Below are 15,301 nucleotides of genomic sequence, written 5' to 3'. Positions count from 1 at the left end.
GGGACACGGGTTCGTGCCCCGGTCCGGGAAGTTCCCACATGCCGCGGAGCGGGTGGGCCCGTGAGCCATGGCCGCTGAGCCTGCGCGTCCGGAGCCTGTGCTCCGCAACGGGAGAGGCCACAGCAGTGAGAGGCCCGCGTACCGCAAAAAAAAAAAAAAAAAAAAAAAAAAAAAAAAAAAATGCAGATCATGTTCTAACTGTGTGAGAACATAAAGAAAAAACCATTTCAAATTAATTTTAAAAGTCGGCAAAACACTAAAAAGACAACTGTAAGAAAAAAATTTCAAAACAATCTTCACAAGAAAATCTTCAGAAAAAATCAGCAGGTATTCAGCATCAAGAAATATAAGTATCTTTCCCAAGCAAAATTAATAAGAAGAAATCCACCCCACAGACAGGTGCTCGGAAAGGAGGGAGTCACCAACCCCCGCAGAGCGGAGGCCCGGGGTCCCCGACCCCACCAGGTGGGTGAAGAGCCGCCTCTGCTGGGGACCCTGTACTGTCACACGCCCGGAAGAGGGCCTGGAGGGACACACACAGAACCAGAAAGTGGGAAATTTCGTAGGTATCATAAAACACCCGACCTGCACGCACTCCCTTTGCAATGCTTTCCACGGGAGAAGCAGCTTCCTGCGACGTTCCCGGTGGGGGAGGTCGGGGTTGAGGCAAGGCCTTGCGGACACCTGCACAGGTGACAGGGCCAGCCCCTCCCCCCGCGGGGCCGCCTACTTGTCACATCCTCCAGGGCCCCAGACCACCCAAAGCGGGCTCCGAGCCAGCCCGGGACAAGTCCCCACCAGGGACAGGGCCCCACCAGGGGTAAGGCCCCGCCAGGGACAGGGGGAGCTTACTCTGCAGCCACCTCTCGCGCCTCAGCTTCAGCTTCTCCTTCTTGGGCAAAACAGCCTTGGCCTTGGCACCTGTGGACAGAGAACACAGGGTGAGCAGGACAAAGCCAGGAGCCCAAGGTGTGCACACAGGTGTAGCTATTCAGGGTGCCCGGCCATCACGCCTGGCCCTGGCTGTGGGACACCAGGCCCCCCAGGCAGGGCCGCAGCACACCAGGCAGAGTGACTCCAGGCTGCCCCGCTCGCTGGGCCTTAGCTGGTTTCCCCAGAGGTAACGCGGCTTAAGCCCAGGCCACGTTCCACCCGGGGCGCATTCTGTACAGGATCTGACTGTCCCGCAGATTCCCGAGCTGGTGCAACACACCCACGGCGTCTAAGGAGAAACAGCGCAGAGACGAGCTCCGTCAGGGCGGTGCTCCTGGTCAGCTGGACTTGTCAGTTCAGGATCCCCTGTAAACGCCCGTGACCCGTGACCACGCTGCGGCCGTGCCTGGAGCTGGCCTGCTTTCCTCCCCACTCACCCCGACCTCTCAGCCCAGCAGGAAGGGGAGGCACAGGGCCGTCAGTCACCCTGTGCTAGGTCGGCGGGCTGCTCGGGATGCGGGCGGGTGTGCAGGAGGGTGACGGGAGGGAGGGGCTGCATGGCAGGCGCCCTGCAGGCGTCAGCGGCCGTGGGACTGTGGGTGAGGGAGGGGATGTCCCCGGGCCGGCGCGGGGCCCAACCGCCAGTGGGGTGAGGGCGGCATGTCTGGGGCAGGAGCCTTAGCAAGGGCAGCAGCGGCAGGAGGCAGCAGAGGCGCCTCACACGGGAGCCTCGCACCCGCCCTCAGAGATCCAGGGAGAAGTCTTCTCTGCCTTGCTCCTGCTTCTGAAATAATTTCAAAAGAAAGAAGAGTCTACGACCCGCAGAGACTGACAGAACCGTAGGCGCATGCGGCATCTGAACGAGCGGCAGGCTGGCACGCGGGTCGGGACCCTCCCCGCGCCACCCAGGACCCCTGCCCAGCAGCCCAGGAAATGGGACCCGGCACGCTGACCCTGTGAGGCCCAGGGGACTGGGGAAGCTTCAGTCTCGCGGAGGCTGCAAGCCCGAGAACCGGGGAGCCTCCGGCCCAGGGCGGCCAACAGACGCTGCCCCCAGGGGCACGGGAGGGAACAAGCGGGAACGGGCACTGCGGGGCCAGGGCGACTCAGGTCTGCTCACCTCAGCATCCCACCAGGGACCCCGAGGGCATCTGGAGGCTCCAAAAGCCCAACAAGCCCAACCCCCAAGGGCTGGCAAAGCCCTTCAATGGGACAGTGAGGGGCCAGGTGGACCACCCTTAAGAAGAAGGCGGTATCTGGGCAGGGCCACCACGTCCCCAGGGCTGCGGTCAGGGCTGAGTGAAGGCAGCACGGCTGCCCGGGGCGGTGCTCTATCCTGTCTCTGGACATCTCCAGGGCTGTAGAAGGACATGTATGTCCAGCCAAAGGAAGAGGGCCTGGCTCCATCGCGGCTTTAATGGAAGTTTTCGAACTCACAGGAGAGAGGGCCCTGTGAAGAACCCTTGAGTGTCCCTGACCGCATCCACCCGACCCTGGTACTTCAAGCCAACCCTAGATGGGCCAGCGCCCATCGTCCGGACTCTGGGACAGCAGGCACACGTTAAGTCCCCCAGGTGTGTGAGCCAGCCCTGTGAAAGGGGCCCGCCTGCGGACATGCTGCCAAGCGCCAAGGGCAGTACCCGACGCACAGTGAGGCCAAACAACTGCGACGTCAGAGCTGGAGCAGAGAAGCGCTGTGCAGGGCCAAGCAAGGAGACGGGTGGCTTGTGCTCAGAAAACCCCAAACTGCCTGAAAGGCTTCGGCAAAGCATTCTGAAAGGCCCCGTGAGAGGCGGGGGGCAGGGTACGTGAGCAGCTCGTGCACAGCTCTCTGACTGGTTGATGGTGAGGTGACAGGCTGGTTAACACATGGCACCAGAAGGTCTGGGGGCTTCGTGTTCAGGGTCATCAAGCAGTTAATTTCTTCCACGTAGTGGTGGTTTCTAGCACCTGAAAAACTCAGGAAATATGCTCAAGGTACTATTACCTGGGCACTTCAGAAAGGAGCTACGGTAGAGGATGTGCGAGAGAGGTCTGCCCACGCCCCCAAGGCCCCAATGGGTCCCGCTCGATTACAGACACACCCCGTGAGAACGGGCCATCCAGGCTGGACGGGGGACACTCAGGGGGACGCTGGCCAGCACCAAGGAGGCAGCGGCACCACCTCGAGCCTGTCCCGTCCGCTCCCTCCTGAAGCCTGCGTATCACTTCTCTCCATCCCAGCACCAAGCCCCCTCGGACTCAGCCCGGGACAGGCCAAAGACCACAGTGTCCCCCCTCAGAGGAAGGTTCTGGAATGGCAGGAGTGGAGAGGACAGAGCAGGTGCTCAGGCCACCCCACCTGGTGACGGGGGAGGAGCACCTGCCGGTGACCAGGCCTGGCCTCACCGACCTGAGAACACAGCTCCAGAAATCGCCACCCCCACGCAGGCGGCTCGGGGGGGGCCCCTGTCCCTCCTAGTGGCCAGGAGGGCCTCCTGGCCAGTGTGTGGAGCACAGGACAGAGGCACTCCATGCACCTCGTGGGAGACAACCAGGGCTAACAGCAGGCCAACGTCCCCCCAGCGGGGCCCCAGCTTCACTGAGCTGCCCACATGAGGGGGCCCGTCTAGACAAAGAGCAGCCTGCGGCCCCTTCCCAGGTGGCATCAGCCCCCCCCCAGGTCAGGGAGCATCTGCGCACCGGGATGGGTCACAGACACACAGTTCATGTGGGGACACCGGAACAGCTTTCACTTGTAATGTCGCTTCTCTCTTTTCTACAACGTGCACATCCTGCCTTTTCAACTATGAAATGTTGTTTTTTACAAAAGTAATTTTAGCAGGAGGCTGGTCCCTAACTTCCAAGTTTCCGCCAGCGGCGCGCCGCACTGCAAGGAGGGGCCCCGTGGCCATTCAGTGTGGACGACTCGGCATCCACCCAGGCACTGGCTCAGCTGCCGTGGAGCCAGGAGCTCAGACAGGAGCCCAGAGCTATCGCGGAGCACAGGCCAGTAGAGCGCCTGCCCTGCCAGCGTCGCACGCAAGCGCTCCCAGGGTCTGGACCCTGGCCCAGACCAAGATCTGGGGCCTTGGCCCACCTGAGGCCTCCTGCACCCATGACCCGAACGCCAGCAGCACAGCACAGCACGGCACAGCTGGGGCAGGGGTACACAACACACCTATCGTGTCACAGCTCCGAGGGTCAGTGTGAGCCACGGCAGGGTACAGGCCCCACCTATCATGCTGTCGCTGGCCAGTGCCCAGGGTAGACTCAGGCGGGCCAGTGTTCACTCGTGTCTGCCCTCAGAAGAATGAAGGGGGACCACCAGGGTGGGCCAGGCAGCTACTCTGCGGGACTGAGGGCCCAAGGTCCCACCTGTCAGTGGGAGGAGGACCACACCCCACTCTATAGCCGGGCCACTGGGGTGCCACAGAGGGGGGAAGGTAACACCGGGAGCAGAGGCCCAGGCAGAGGCTCCGAGAGGGAAGCACCAAGAGAGGTCCTGGAGCTGGGCAGGGAGACCCCTTGTCCGTAGGGATGCTCCAGCCACTGGCAGGGGACACAGGGGGCTTCTGGGCCACTCCCATCGCCCACCCTGAGCCCAATATCCCGGCGGGCATGGGCACTTACCAAACGTTCACCATACTTCGTGGACTTCGCTTTTGCCCACAAAGACACCTCCTAAGGCCGCCTGGCCTCCCCCCACGCAAGAATTCAGCCACCCCAGACTTCCTGGTGGCGCAGTGGTCGGGAGCCCGCCTGCCGATGCAGGGGACGCGGGTGCGTGCCCCGGTCCGGGAGGATCCCACGTGCCGCGGAGCGGCTGCCCCCGTGGGCCATGGCCGCTGGGCCTGCGCGTCCGGGGCCTGTGCTCCGCAGCGGGAGGGGCCGCGGCGGTGAGGGGCCCACGCATCCCAAAAAAAAAAAAAAGAATTCAGCCACCCCTGCACTGGCACTGGTGGGACGGGCATGGGGCTCTCACTGCTCAGCCCAGCACAGGCAAGTGGGGCAGCGGGCGGAGGGCGAGTGTTATGATGTGATTTCTTTTGTGTTATAATTCCTACTCATCCCGCGTGACGCACACATGAGCTGTGAAGACACGTTAGATGGTTCAAAATGGAGCCACAGTGGCCAATGTGAACCTCCGCGTCAGCTGTTCTGAAACGTCCGCTGCAGGACCGCGGGTGTCTTAGTGATGAACCGAGAGCATTACCTTAGATGAGAAGTTTGATGGGGCACGTACATCACTGAAACAGAAGAAACAACTGATAAAGCCCAGACCCCCTTCCTGGGACAAACGCTGTTCCTTGAAGAGACCCCTGAGCCCAGAGACTGGAACGGACTCCACGCTGCCGAGAGCTGTTCCAGAGACGCTGCCCGAGGCCCTCCTGCTCAGCCGCGGGGACCTGCTGCCGGCTAAGATGCCGCCTCCTGCCCGAAGACTCCGGCAGTGGTCCGGCACCTCTCCGCTCTGACTACCTGTGTCCTGTGCTGTGTGCCATAAGCCGAGTGACCGTCCACCTCTACCCCCGCGACTCTGACCTGCCCTTCCTGCTGGGCCCTGCAACAAAACAGCACAAGAACTGGGGTGCAGGGCACGCTGCGGGACACTGGGGTCCCTGTGCACCCAGCTCCTCGGCACCTTGGGCCCATCCACACACGCCTCCTCACAAAGCCACGCTGCGGCCAAATCCCCTGCACTTCCCACCAGCCGAGAGCCCGTCCAGAGCTGGGAAGAAGGCGCTGGGGAACACCCCGTCCTGCAAGCAGGAGGAGCGGCCCGAGGGCCCCAACCCTTCGCTCTCCAAACCCAGCAGGCAGGCTCCTCCGTGCCCTTCCCTGCTTCCGTCTGTCCAAAAGAACGGGCTCAACGCAGGCAGAGCAAGGTGAGAAGAGCCCAGCAGTGGGGCCCTTCCCGTCCCCCAGCTGCCAGCAGGCCCAGAGCAGGAGCCCATGCCTTCCATCCTCTGGTCGAGCACACAGAGCTCAGGCCCCGCTAGTCAAGGTGGCCCCGGAGACAGTGGGCACTCCTCCCAGGGCCTCCCCCCACGGCCAGGAGGCAAGCGCCCGGGCACCACGCGGGGTGCTCAGAGCCTGCGGCCACAGAGGACGGCGGACACCACGCACCACGGCCAAGACCAGGAAGGCATCCTCCAGCTCCGAGACCCGCAAATGCTGCTGCCCACCGGAGCAGCAGCTCCCTCTAGGCCTTGACCCTTCCTGTTCCTGTTACACTCGGCCCGGATGGACATGAGTAAAGCTTAGTAAAGCTCTAAGTGGATTATTCTGTCACAGCCCTGGGGTCACAGCCCTGACCTGAAAGGCCGGGCAAGTCCCTCAATGGGGAGCTGCATCAGAAGTCCGTAAAGACAGCCTCTGGGAAGCGCTCGGTCCGCCTGCACCCCAAGGTCAGCCCTCCCAAGCCTCCTCTCCTCCTCCAGGCAGGACCCGCTCCAGGTCTGGGCTCAGCCTGGAGACGCAGGGACGCAGCTCTGCTGCCCTCTGCCTCGGAGGAAACCGAGTTCCGGAGGAAACCGCAGCGGTTGGCCAACGGGAGGAAGCTCAGGCCGCAGGGAAAGGGAAGGTCAGGGCAGAGCTCTCTGCCTGGGTGGGGGAAGGGGGCGTCTCAGCAGCACAGCCCACAGGACACGAAGGCGGATGACCCCAAGGCCAAGTCCCTCCACTGGGGCCTCGAGGCCTGCCTGTCCACTCACCACGGTCACCTCCCCAACCTCTTCCACCCAGAGCCCCCGCAGACGCGCTGCCACCGCCACGTCCTCCCTCCTGTCCTTCTGCTCCCGTGTCCCTAACCAAGCCCGTCCTCCACCCACTCACGTCCCCGTTTGAGTCCAGGGGCCAGGACTGCCCAGCCCAGGGTACAGGCGAAAGACTGGCAACAGCACAGGTGCTTTACCTGAGTACGGAGTGGGCTTGTTTCCCGCAGCACCACAGCACAGAGAACACAGAACTGGAGGGCGGTGCTCTGTGCGGGGCAGGATGCGGGAGCCCGGGGGCCACCCCGCCCTCCACCCGCCCTCCAGTCCAGATGCGGAGGAGCTGAGGCTGCTCCCTTGCAGGTGTAGATCCGTGGGCCGCGGGCCCGACCCTCAGGGCGAAGCTGAGTTCTGCTGCTGGTGGGGGGCGGGGAGGCCCATCACTGCAGAGCCCAGTGGTCCCCCCTCAGGAAACTCAGAGCCCCTGCCTGGAATCAGAAGGAAAACCGGGGGGCAGACCTGGTCCCAAAGGCTCCCGGAGGAAGCTAAAGAGATGCCAACAGCAAGCCCCACCCCCCCGCCCCCCACCCCCCACCCCCGGGGTCAACCAGGCCCCACCGCGTCCAGGCCGCAGGGGAGGGTGTGAGCGCCGGTCTGCACTGGGAGGGGAGTCCAGCAGACATGCGTCCACGCCGGGGCGGGGAGCGGGGGGGACCCACAACCAGGCTCCTCGGGGACCACATGGACCACACAGGCACAGTGGCCAGGGATGCGGGGAGCAGTGCTATTTACGCCTCAGCCCAGGGCAAGGACGTGCTCATCCAGGCAGACAGGCGCCCTCGCCGTCACGGCCCAGCAGGTCACTGAGCGCTCATCCAGGCAGACAGGCGCCCTCGCCGTCACGGCCCAGCAGGTCACTGAGCAGGGCTGAGTCACCGGATGCCACTTTCCACATGACCTGCCTCTGCCCCGGGCCACCGGTCCCAGCTCAAACCCGGGGGAGCCACAAGGCCCATAGCCCAAGAGATCCAGGGCACTGGCCAATCAGGAGGCAGGTCTGAGGAACCCCAAAACGCAAGAGCAGCTGGAGAGGGAGGCGTGGGTGTGGTGAAAGACACCTGCCACCGGGAACCAGGGCACCTCAGCCAGCAGAGGGCCTCGCTCAACGGGACACGTGGCCGATTACTCCTCCAGCACCACCGGGTACTTACGGAAGCCAGGCCCAGGTGCCGTTCCCCACTTTCCACGTTTACTGATTCATCTGAACCCCAAAGCAGGCGGCACTGAGGACGCAAGGACCAGTATCACCCCGTTACAGGTGAGCAGCCAGGGGCCAGAGAGCCAAGTGCCCCGCCCAAGCCCCCAGCTGCAGCTCCGGAGCACACGCCCCACAACCACCATGGCCCACCCACTTCCTCCAGTCCCCGGGGACTCCACCAGCCGCAAGGCTGCAGAGCTCACAGCAGCCAGCGCTCTGCGCCCCAGAGCCCGGGCCCTCTCCTTCTGTAAATTTTCTTTAATTTTCTGTATATTATGACACTCTGACATCCTTAATAAAAACAAAACAAAACACCTTTCTGGCTGGAGAGAGACTGCTTTCTGCGGGCTTTGATGAGCCTTTTCCCGAGCTGCTCTCTCTCCTGGTCACAGCCCATAGACCACCTCAGAAAAGGAAATAAACCCTTCCTTCCTCCTCTCCCTGTCCCCCCTCCACACCACCCAGATTTTAAGTGTCCCCTCTGATGGGAAGTGACATCTGCTCTTTCTGGTTGGCCATGCTCTCCGGGCAGCCAATGCTGTGGGAGGGCCTGGAATTTTGTAAAACCCCTCAGATTTAGTACGAAGGCTCGGGGTAACTGAGGTCTGCCTGCCGCACACTGAGACAGTCCCACAGATCAGGACCGCAAGGGCTGATCAGGAGATCTGGACGACAGCCCATCACAGCTCAGGACCGAGAGGAGATGGGGGCTTCTATGCTCCCGCAGCCGCGAGGCAGGACCCACTAGGCCCTGGGCCAGTGTCCTGAACCTGGCAGCATCGGAGACCCCTGGAGGGGGTGTGAAAACAAGGTTCCGCAGGTCTGGGATGGGACCTCAGGGATGCTGGTGCTGGCCAGAAAAGCCATCAAAACTGCCCGGTACACAAACCGTAAGAGGACCAATGAACACACAGAATGTTGTTTGATCACGTGGGTCACCAAAGGGACCTGAGAGGCCATGGCTCCGGCCCCCCCAGGCACACCCTGCCCACCCAAACGAAGGCAAGTCCCTGCGGCACCCGCCATGGGAAAGCACTCAGGCAGGTCACGCAGCCAGAGCGGCAATGTGCTCTGCGGAATCATCCCAAGAAACAGCAGGAGAGCCTGAGGGCCGGGAATATGGCTCCCACACACACACCACTTTGGATGTCAGCATTACTTTGGGCTGGAGGCAAACAGAATCAGCAGGTGCAGGAAGAAGCCATCCAGAACTTCCCTACCTGACTAAAAACAGAAAATTCTGAAATGAGGACCACCATGCATCCCCTCTTCCGAGGAATTCTCATGGCCATGAGGACACCAGAGCCGGCACCACGTGGACCTGCGTGAACCTTCCTCGATATATTCACCACCCCCCCGAAGTTTGCCCTCGGAAGCCCACAGCATCACTGCTCTTCGCTAAGATGCTACAGAGGCCCAAGTTCTCACCACCACTTGGAGTTACTCATCACTGAGGTTCCTCCCATGTGATGTGACCTGCACACAGTAGTAGTTTGTTTTTCTCTTGTTAACCTCTCTTTGTTAGTCTAACTTGCAGGGTCCTAGCCAAGAACCTAGGAGGGCAGAGGGGAGAAGGCTTCCCTCCCTACAGCTTCAACATACAAGGAATGGCAAGGAGATTCCGATAATCTCCCCAGTGAAATAAAAAAAAAATCCAAAGCAGTGATGCAAACAACATGACCTCATGGGAGATGCCTGATGTAAGCCGTACGTGTGAGATAACTACAGCTTACAACCGCAACAGCTGTTTATAAACTGTAGATGGAAACCCTAGAAACCCTGCCCCGGAGGCCAGGGTGCTCCCCACAGGGCTACAGACGCTTCTATTCTCAATGGCTCATCTGTAAATGTACAGCTCACGTATGCGGCATGAAGCTTCTCTCCAGGAAGTGGTGGCGGTGTGGCCACCCAGGGCAGGAGAGCCGCTCCTCTCCTCCAGGAGCAGCCCGGACGGGACGCTGGAGCTAGGAACACCACAAAGCCCCAAGTGGGGGAGGTGCAAGAGGAAAAGAGACCTCCCCCACGTGATAAGCACGTGAAGGAAAAGGGGAGCGGGGGCTGCAACGCACCCTTGTTCCCACCTGGTTCTGACTGAGGCAAGCACGAAGATGGGAGATTCTTTTACTTCGTTAATCTGAAATAAGGAATTACCACTGATCTGTTCAGGTGTGATAATGGCCTTGTAGGCGTGTTTATGTCTTTTTCTCTAAGAGCTCTTAAAAATACTTACTAAAGAATTCTTGAGGGAAATGCTGTTTGCTTCAAAATAACCCAGTACTGTGTGTGCTGAAAACAGAGGATGGGCACGTGGACTGTCTTATACCATCTTCGGCTTAGTACATCCTTAAAATTTTCCACTAATAAAACAAATCTCTTCGAAGTGCACAGGCACACCTGCAGCCTGCTCTGACCCGTGCCCGCGAGCACGTGGAAGCGGGCCTGGCGCCCACCCCGGAGGTCCGTCCTGCCCGCTCCCACCTCTCCTGATGGAGGCGCTGCTCCTCGCGTCCACGTCCAGCTTCTGCACCAAGGCGCTGGGGTCTATCGTGGTCCCGGCAAACACACTGGCATTCATGAAGGCCCACTCCTGAAATGGAAACAGAGGAGACCTAAGACCTGCTTCAGAGTGGCTTCAGAGACCCCTCGGCAAGGGACGGACCCCGGCTTTTCCAGAGCGGGAGCTGGAGAGGAGCCCGAGGCCACCCCAGCTCAGACCCCAGAGCTCTCAAGCCACATCCTTTCTGCAGCCTCAGTTCACCACCCAGGCCTGGATCCTGGTTGCGGGACCTTTTGAAACCAGATGCAGGATCAGTAATGATTATGAATTACACCCTCAACACTCAGGAGCCCTTGTGAGAGGAACCAGGTTTCCCCCCAAACCTCCCACCTTCCTACTGTCCCTCCCGTTTCACAGCCACTGTTCCATCTCAGCAGTCTCACTGTTTCCCAGCCCCATTCATCCCACATCAAGATTTCAAAATCCTCCAGGTCACCCTGCCCATCACACTGTGCTAACCCAGACCCCGTCTCCCAGGCCTGGCCAGCTCATTCGGGTCCAAGCTCCAGGACAGCGGCCTTGGAAGGGGCGTCAATAACACGGGGGCTTAGGCACAACCTCTGAGCAGACGCTGGCCGGGCAGCAAGCCGCCCTGGCCCAGGGGCAGCTTCCAGGAAGCGGCGCCATGGCAGGCTGGAGGTGGTGTGAGCTGAAGGCTGCACTGGCTCAGGAGTGGCCAGACAGAATGGCAAAGCCACTAGTCCCTGTGAAGGCGGGTCAAAACGTTAGCTCCCTGAACTATGAGAGCAGCCTCCCAGCCACACACACATATCCAGCGGTAAAGGGCAGAGATCTCTGTGGCCACCGGGGCTTAAGCACAGTCGGACCAGTAGGAGGCTTGTGCTGACCCAGGCTGCCAGGCTGAAAGATAAAGACAAGAAGAAACAGGAGCAGGGAGATGGGAGGCCGCGCACTGGCAGAGAGCGGACCCTGAGTCACACGGCAGCCCGGAGCCAGGCCAGTGAGCAAGTAACTACCAGGTACACAGCACCAAGCCCCCGCAGCGCCACCACGTGCTGCCTAAGACATCCGGTTTTCAACAACAGAGCGGGGCCTGTGCACAGAAACTGGGGAGCAAGACCTAGGCAACAGAAGCTACTTCTGAGGGGCCCCCGTGTTGGACTTGGCAACAGCCTCAGAGCGGCCACTGTAAATATGCTCAGGACTAAAAGAGACCCTGTCTAAAGAACTACAGCAAAGTATGACGGCAACATCTCATCAAACAGAGAACATCAGTAAAGAGACAGAAATCATTCAAAAACAGAAGTCTTAAATATGCTACAAGGATATACTGCACAACACAGGAAATATAGCCAATGTTTTATAGTAACTATAAATGGAATATAACCTGTAAAAATTGTGAATCACTATGTTGTACACCTGTAACTTATATAACATTGTACATCAACTATACCTCAATTTTTTAAAAACAGAAAAAAATAAATAAAATTACAGCAATCAATTCAGTGTGGCATTGGCATAAGGATATACAAACAGATCAACAGAACATATTACAGTCCATAAATAGACCCACACATATATGGTCAATTGATTTTTGACAAAAGTTCCAAGATAATTTAATGGAGAACGCCAATAAATTATGTGGAAACAAAATGATATTTATATGGGGAAAAAATGATTCTCAACTCCTACTGCATACCATAACAAAATATATATGTTTTTATAATATACTTTTTAATAATATATATATAAGTAAATAAAATTTTGGAGTAAAAAAGTACAATCAAAACGAAGAATTTCACTACAGAGATTCAAAAGTAAATCTAAGCTGGCAGAGGAAAACAATCAGTGAATATGAAGAAAGACCAATAGAAATTGTACCATATGAAGAAAAGACGGAAAAAGAACAGAGCTTCACAGAAAAAAATGAATAGAAATAACCTCACACAACAGCCTTGCAGAAGAACAAATATAGCCTCAGAGCACCATTCTCAGAGCGTGCCAACCTATGTACATGTAACAGAAGCACCAGAAGAAGAGAGACAGAACAGGGCAGAAAAAGTATTCAAAGAAATTATGTCTGAACACTTGCCAAAGCTGATGGAAAACCCTAACCTATACATCCAAACTCAATGAACTTCAAGTAGGATAAACAAACTCCAAACAGAACAAGCATAGAGATCTACACCAAGACACATCATAGTCAAAACGTTTAAAGGCAAAGAGAAAATCTTGAAAGCAGCAAAAAATGACTCATCACATACAAGGGAACCCCAATAAGATTAACAGCTGACTTCTCATGAGAAGCAATGGAGGCCAGAAGGCAGTGGGATAACATAAAAGTGGTGAAAGACTATAGTCAACCAAGAATTTTATATCCAGCGAAACTATCCTTCAAAGATGAAGGTAAAATAAAGACAGTCCCAGATAAACTAAAGCTGAGAGAATCTCTTGCTAGTAGACCTGCCTTATAAGAAATACTAATAAAGTTTTTTAGGCTGAAAGCAAATGATACCAGCTTGCATACATAACAATAACAGCACAACAAGGGGATAAGATGGAATAGAGTTAAACAGTAGTGAAGATTCCGTCTTTCACTTGAATTAAGATGTAAATACTGATGTACATCGTGAGCCCTGTGTCAACCAGCAAAGGACATCCACTGACAAAAAGTCTCTCCATGACCAAACTCTGCTCAGACTCCCCTGAGCTTTTCAACTAAACCTTGACTTTTCACAACACCAAAAGCACAAGCAACAAGAGAAAACAAGATAAACCGGACCTCATCAAAATTAAAAACTTTGTGCTTCCAAGGACAATATCAAGAAAGTAAAAAGACAACCCATAGAAGTGAAAAAAACATTTGCAAACCATATATATCTGATAAGGGTTTACTATCTAGAATATATAAAGAACTCTGACAATTCAACAAAAAGACAATCATCATAATTTTTAAATGGGCAAAGGACTTGAATAGACATTTCTCCAAAGATATACAGTCAACAAGCCCATGAAAAAAATCCTCAACATTATTCATTAGCCCTTTGGGAAATGCAAATCAAAACAATGAAATATCACCTCACACCCAGCAGGATGGCTATAATCAAAAAGACAGACGATAACAAGTGTTGGTGAGGATGTGGAGAAACTGGAACCCTCATTTATTGCTGGTGGGACTCTAAGATGGTGCAGCCATTGTGGAAAGTAATCTGGCAATTCCTCAAAAAGTTCAACATAGAGTTCCATACATCCTAGCAATTCCACTACATGCATCCACAGAAAACTCTGTACACAGCAGTATTATCATGACAGCCAAAAATTTGAAACAACCTAACTATCCAACTTATGAATGGATAAAATGTGACATGGTCTGGTATACCCACACAATGGAATATTTTTCAGCCATGAAAAGAATAAAGACAACAAACAAAGGGATGCTACAAAAATAGTACTATAAGGATGAACTGCAAAAGCATGCCCAGTGAAAGAACCCTGACACAAAAGGCCACATATCGTATAACTCCATTTGTATGAAACATCCAGAAGAGGCATATATATACAGAAAGCAGAACGACTGATAATAAGTATGGGGTTTCCTTTTAGGGTGATGAAAATATTCTGAAATCTGTAGTGATGGTTGTGCACATCTGTGAATATACTAAAAAAAAAAAAAATCCCATTAAATTGTACACTTTAAATGGGTGAGTTTTATGACATGAATTCTACCCCAAAAAAGTTTTTATGAAAACCAGGGCACTGATGCCAGATCCTGGGTTCAAACAGCTCCTCCATCAGCAGCTGAATGTCCTTGGTAATTTATTTAAACTCTCAGCTTTTTCCTCATTTCAGCAAGATGAGGGTTGGGGCTGTTATGAAGAAGTAAAGTGCCTGGCACACTTAACAAACATGGCTGCTCTCTTTAGCATTACGGATCCAAAGCCACAGTCCCCACAAACCAGCAAGATTTTGTCCACTGTCCGGGTGCTAGCCCCTTGGTTACAAACACCAGTAAATGCTTCCAGGAAGCTCCCGGGTCAGCACCTGGATAAACGAAACATGGTCTAACCAAACAGTGGAACACTGTTCCACCACAAAAAGGAATGAAGCACTGATATACATCATACAAGCTGCATGAGCGCTGAAAACGCTATGCTAAGTGCAAGAAGCCAAACGCAAAGGCCACGACTCCATCCATAGGAAATGTACCGAACAGAGGCAGAAAGATCAGTGGTTGCTTAGGGCCAGGTAAGATAGGGGGACGGGGGGGACTGCTACAGGGTACAGGGTCTCTTCAGCTTGCTCTTCGTTTTTTTCGTTAATCCTGGGAATTCCCTTTCCTTTCCTCGGAGCACAGCTACGATGCACAGGAATTTCTGCCATTTTCGCGCAGCATTTCTACACGTGGGGATGGGAGGTTTCTGGTCCTCCCTCGCAGAACTCCAAACGCGGAGCAAGTCAACGCCTCCCAGGCCGTCGCGCACTTGAGCAGCCGAGCCTCGGGGCCCACGGAGGCCACGACACTTCGCGGACCAGGAAGGCCCGCTGGCCGCGCGGTAAACTCCGCCGAGTCCCAGGGCGGTCCTGGGGTCGCGGGGACCCTTCGGGGGCGACAGAGGGGCGCCCACAAAGCACGCGGGGCTGGAGCCGGCCCGGGACCCCCGAGGCCGCAAAGTGTGGAGCCCCGACCCCGGCCCGCGGCCCCCTTCCCCCACCCGCAGCCCTTCCCCACTCCCACGGCCCGCAGTGTCCCCAGCTTACCTTCCCCCCGACTCCGCCAGCCGAGGCCTGCAGAGAGGCCGCCTCCCGGGCGGGGGGCGTGGGGCCGGGCGCCGCCTCCCCCGTGGGCCTCACGGCAGCCTTGTGCACCCGGGACCGCAGGCCCCTCACTTTCCCCAT

At 56.5% G+C, this 15,301-nt stretch overlaps 1 protein-coding gene across 1 annotated transcript in view; it reads right to left on the bottom strand.

Moving 5' to 3' along the window:
- The window catches only part of SLX9 (SLX9 ribosome biogenesis factor), a 28,014-nt gene extending 12,713 nt beyond the window's left edge, over positions 1-15,301 (bottom strand). The window contains exons 1-4 of the mRNA XM_065875931.1: positions 15,164-15,301; positions 10,356-10,474; positions 7,248-7,288; positions 853-921 (exon numbers count right to left, since the gene is read on the bottom strand). Of these exons, the coding sequence (XP_065732003.1) occupies positions 853-921; positions 7,248-7,288; positions 10,356-10,474; positions 15,164-15,301 (367 nt within the window). The remainder of the gene's footprint in view (positions 1-852; positions 922-7,247; positions 7,289-10,355; positions 10,475-15,163) is intronic.

The sequence above is a fragment of the Phocoena phocoena genome, chromosome 4 (assembly GCF_963924675.1).
Source record: "Phocoena phocoena chromosome 4, mPhoPho1.1, whole genome shotgun sequence".
Classification (NCBI taxonomy): Eukaryota; Metazoa; Chordata; class Mammalia; order Artiodactyla; family Phocoenidae; genus Phocoena; species Phocoena phocoena.
This window is presented reverse-complemented; position numbering and strand designations above follow the sequence as displayed.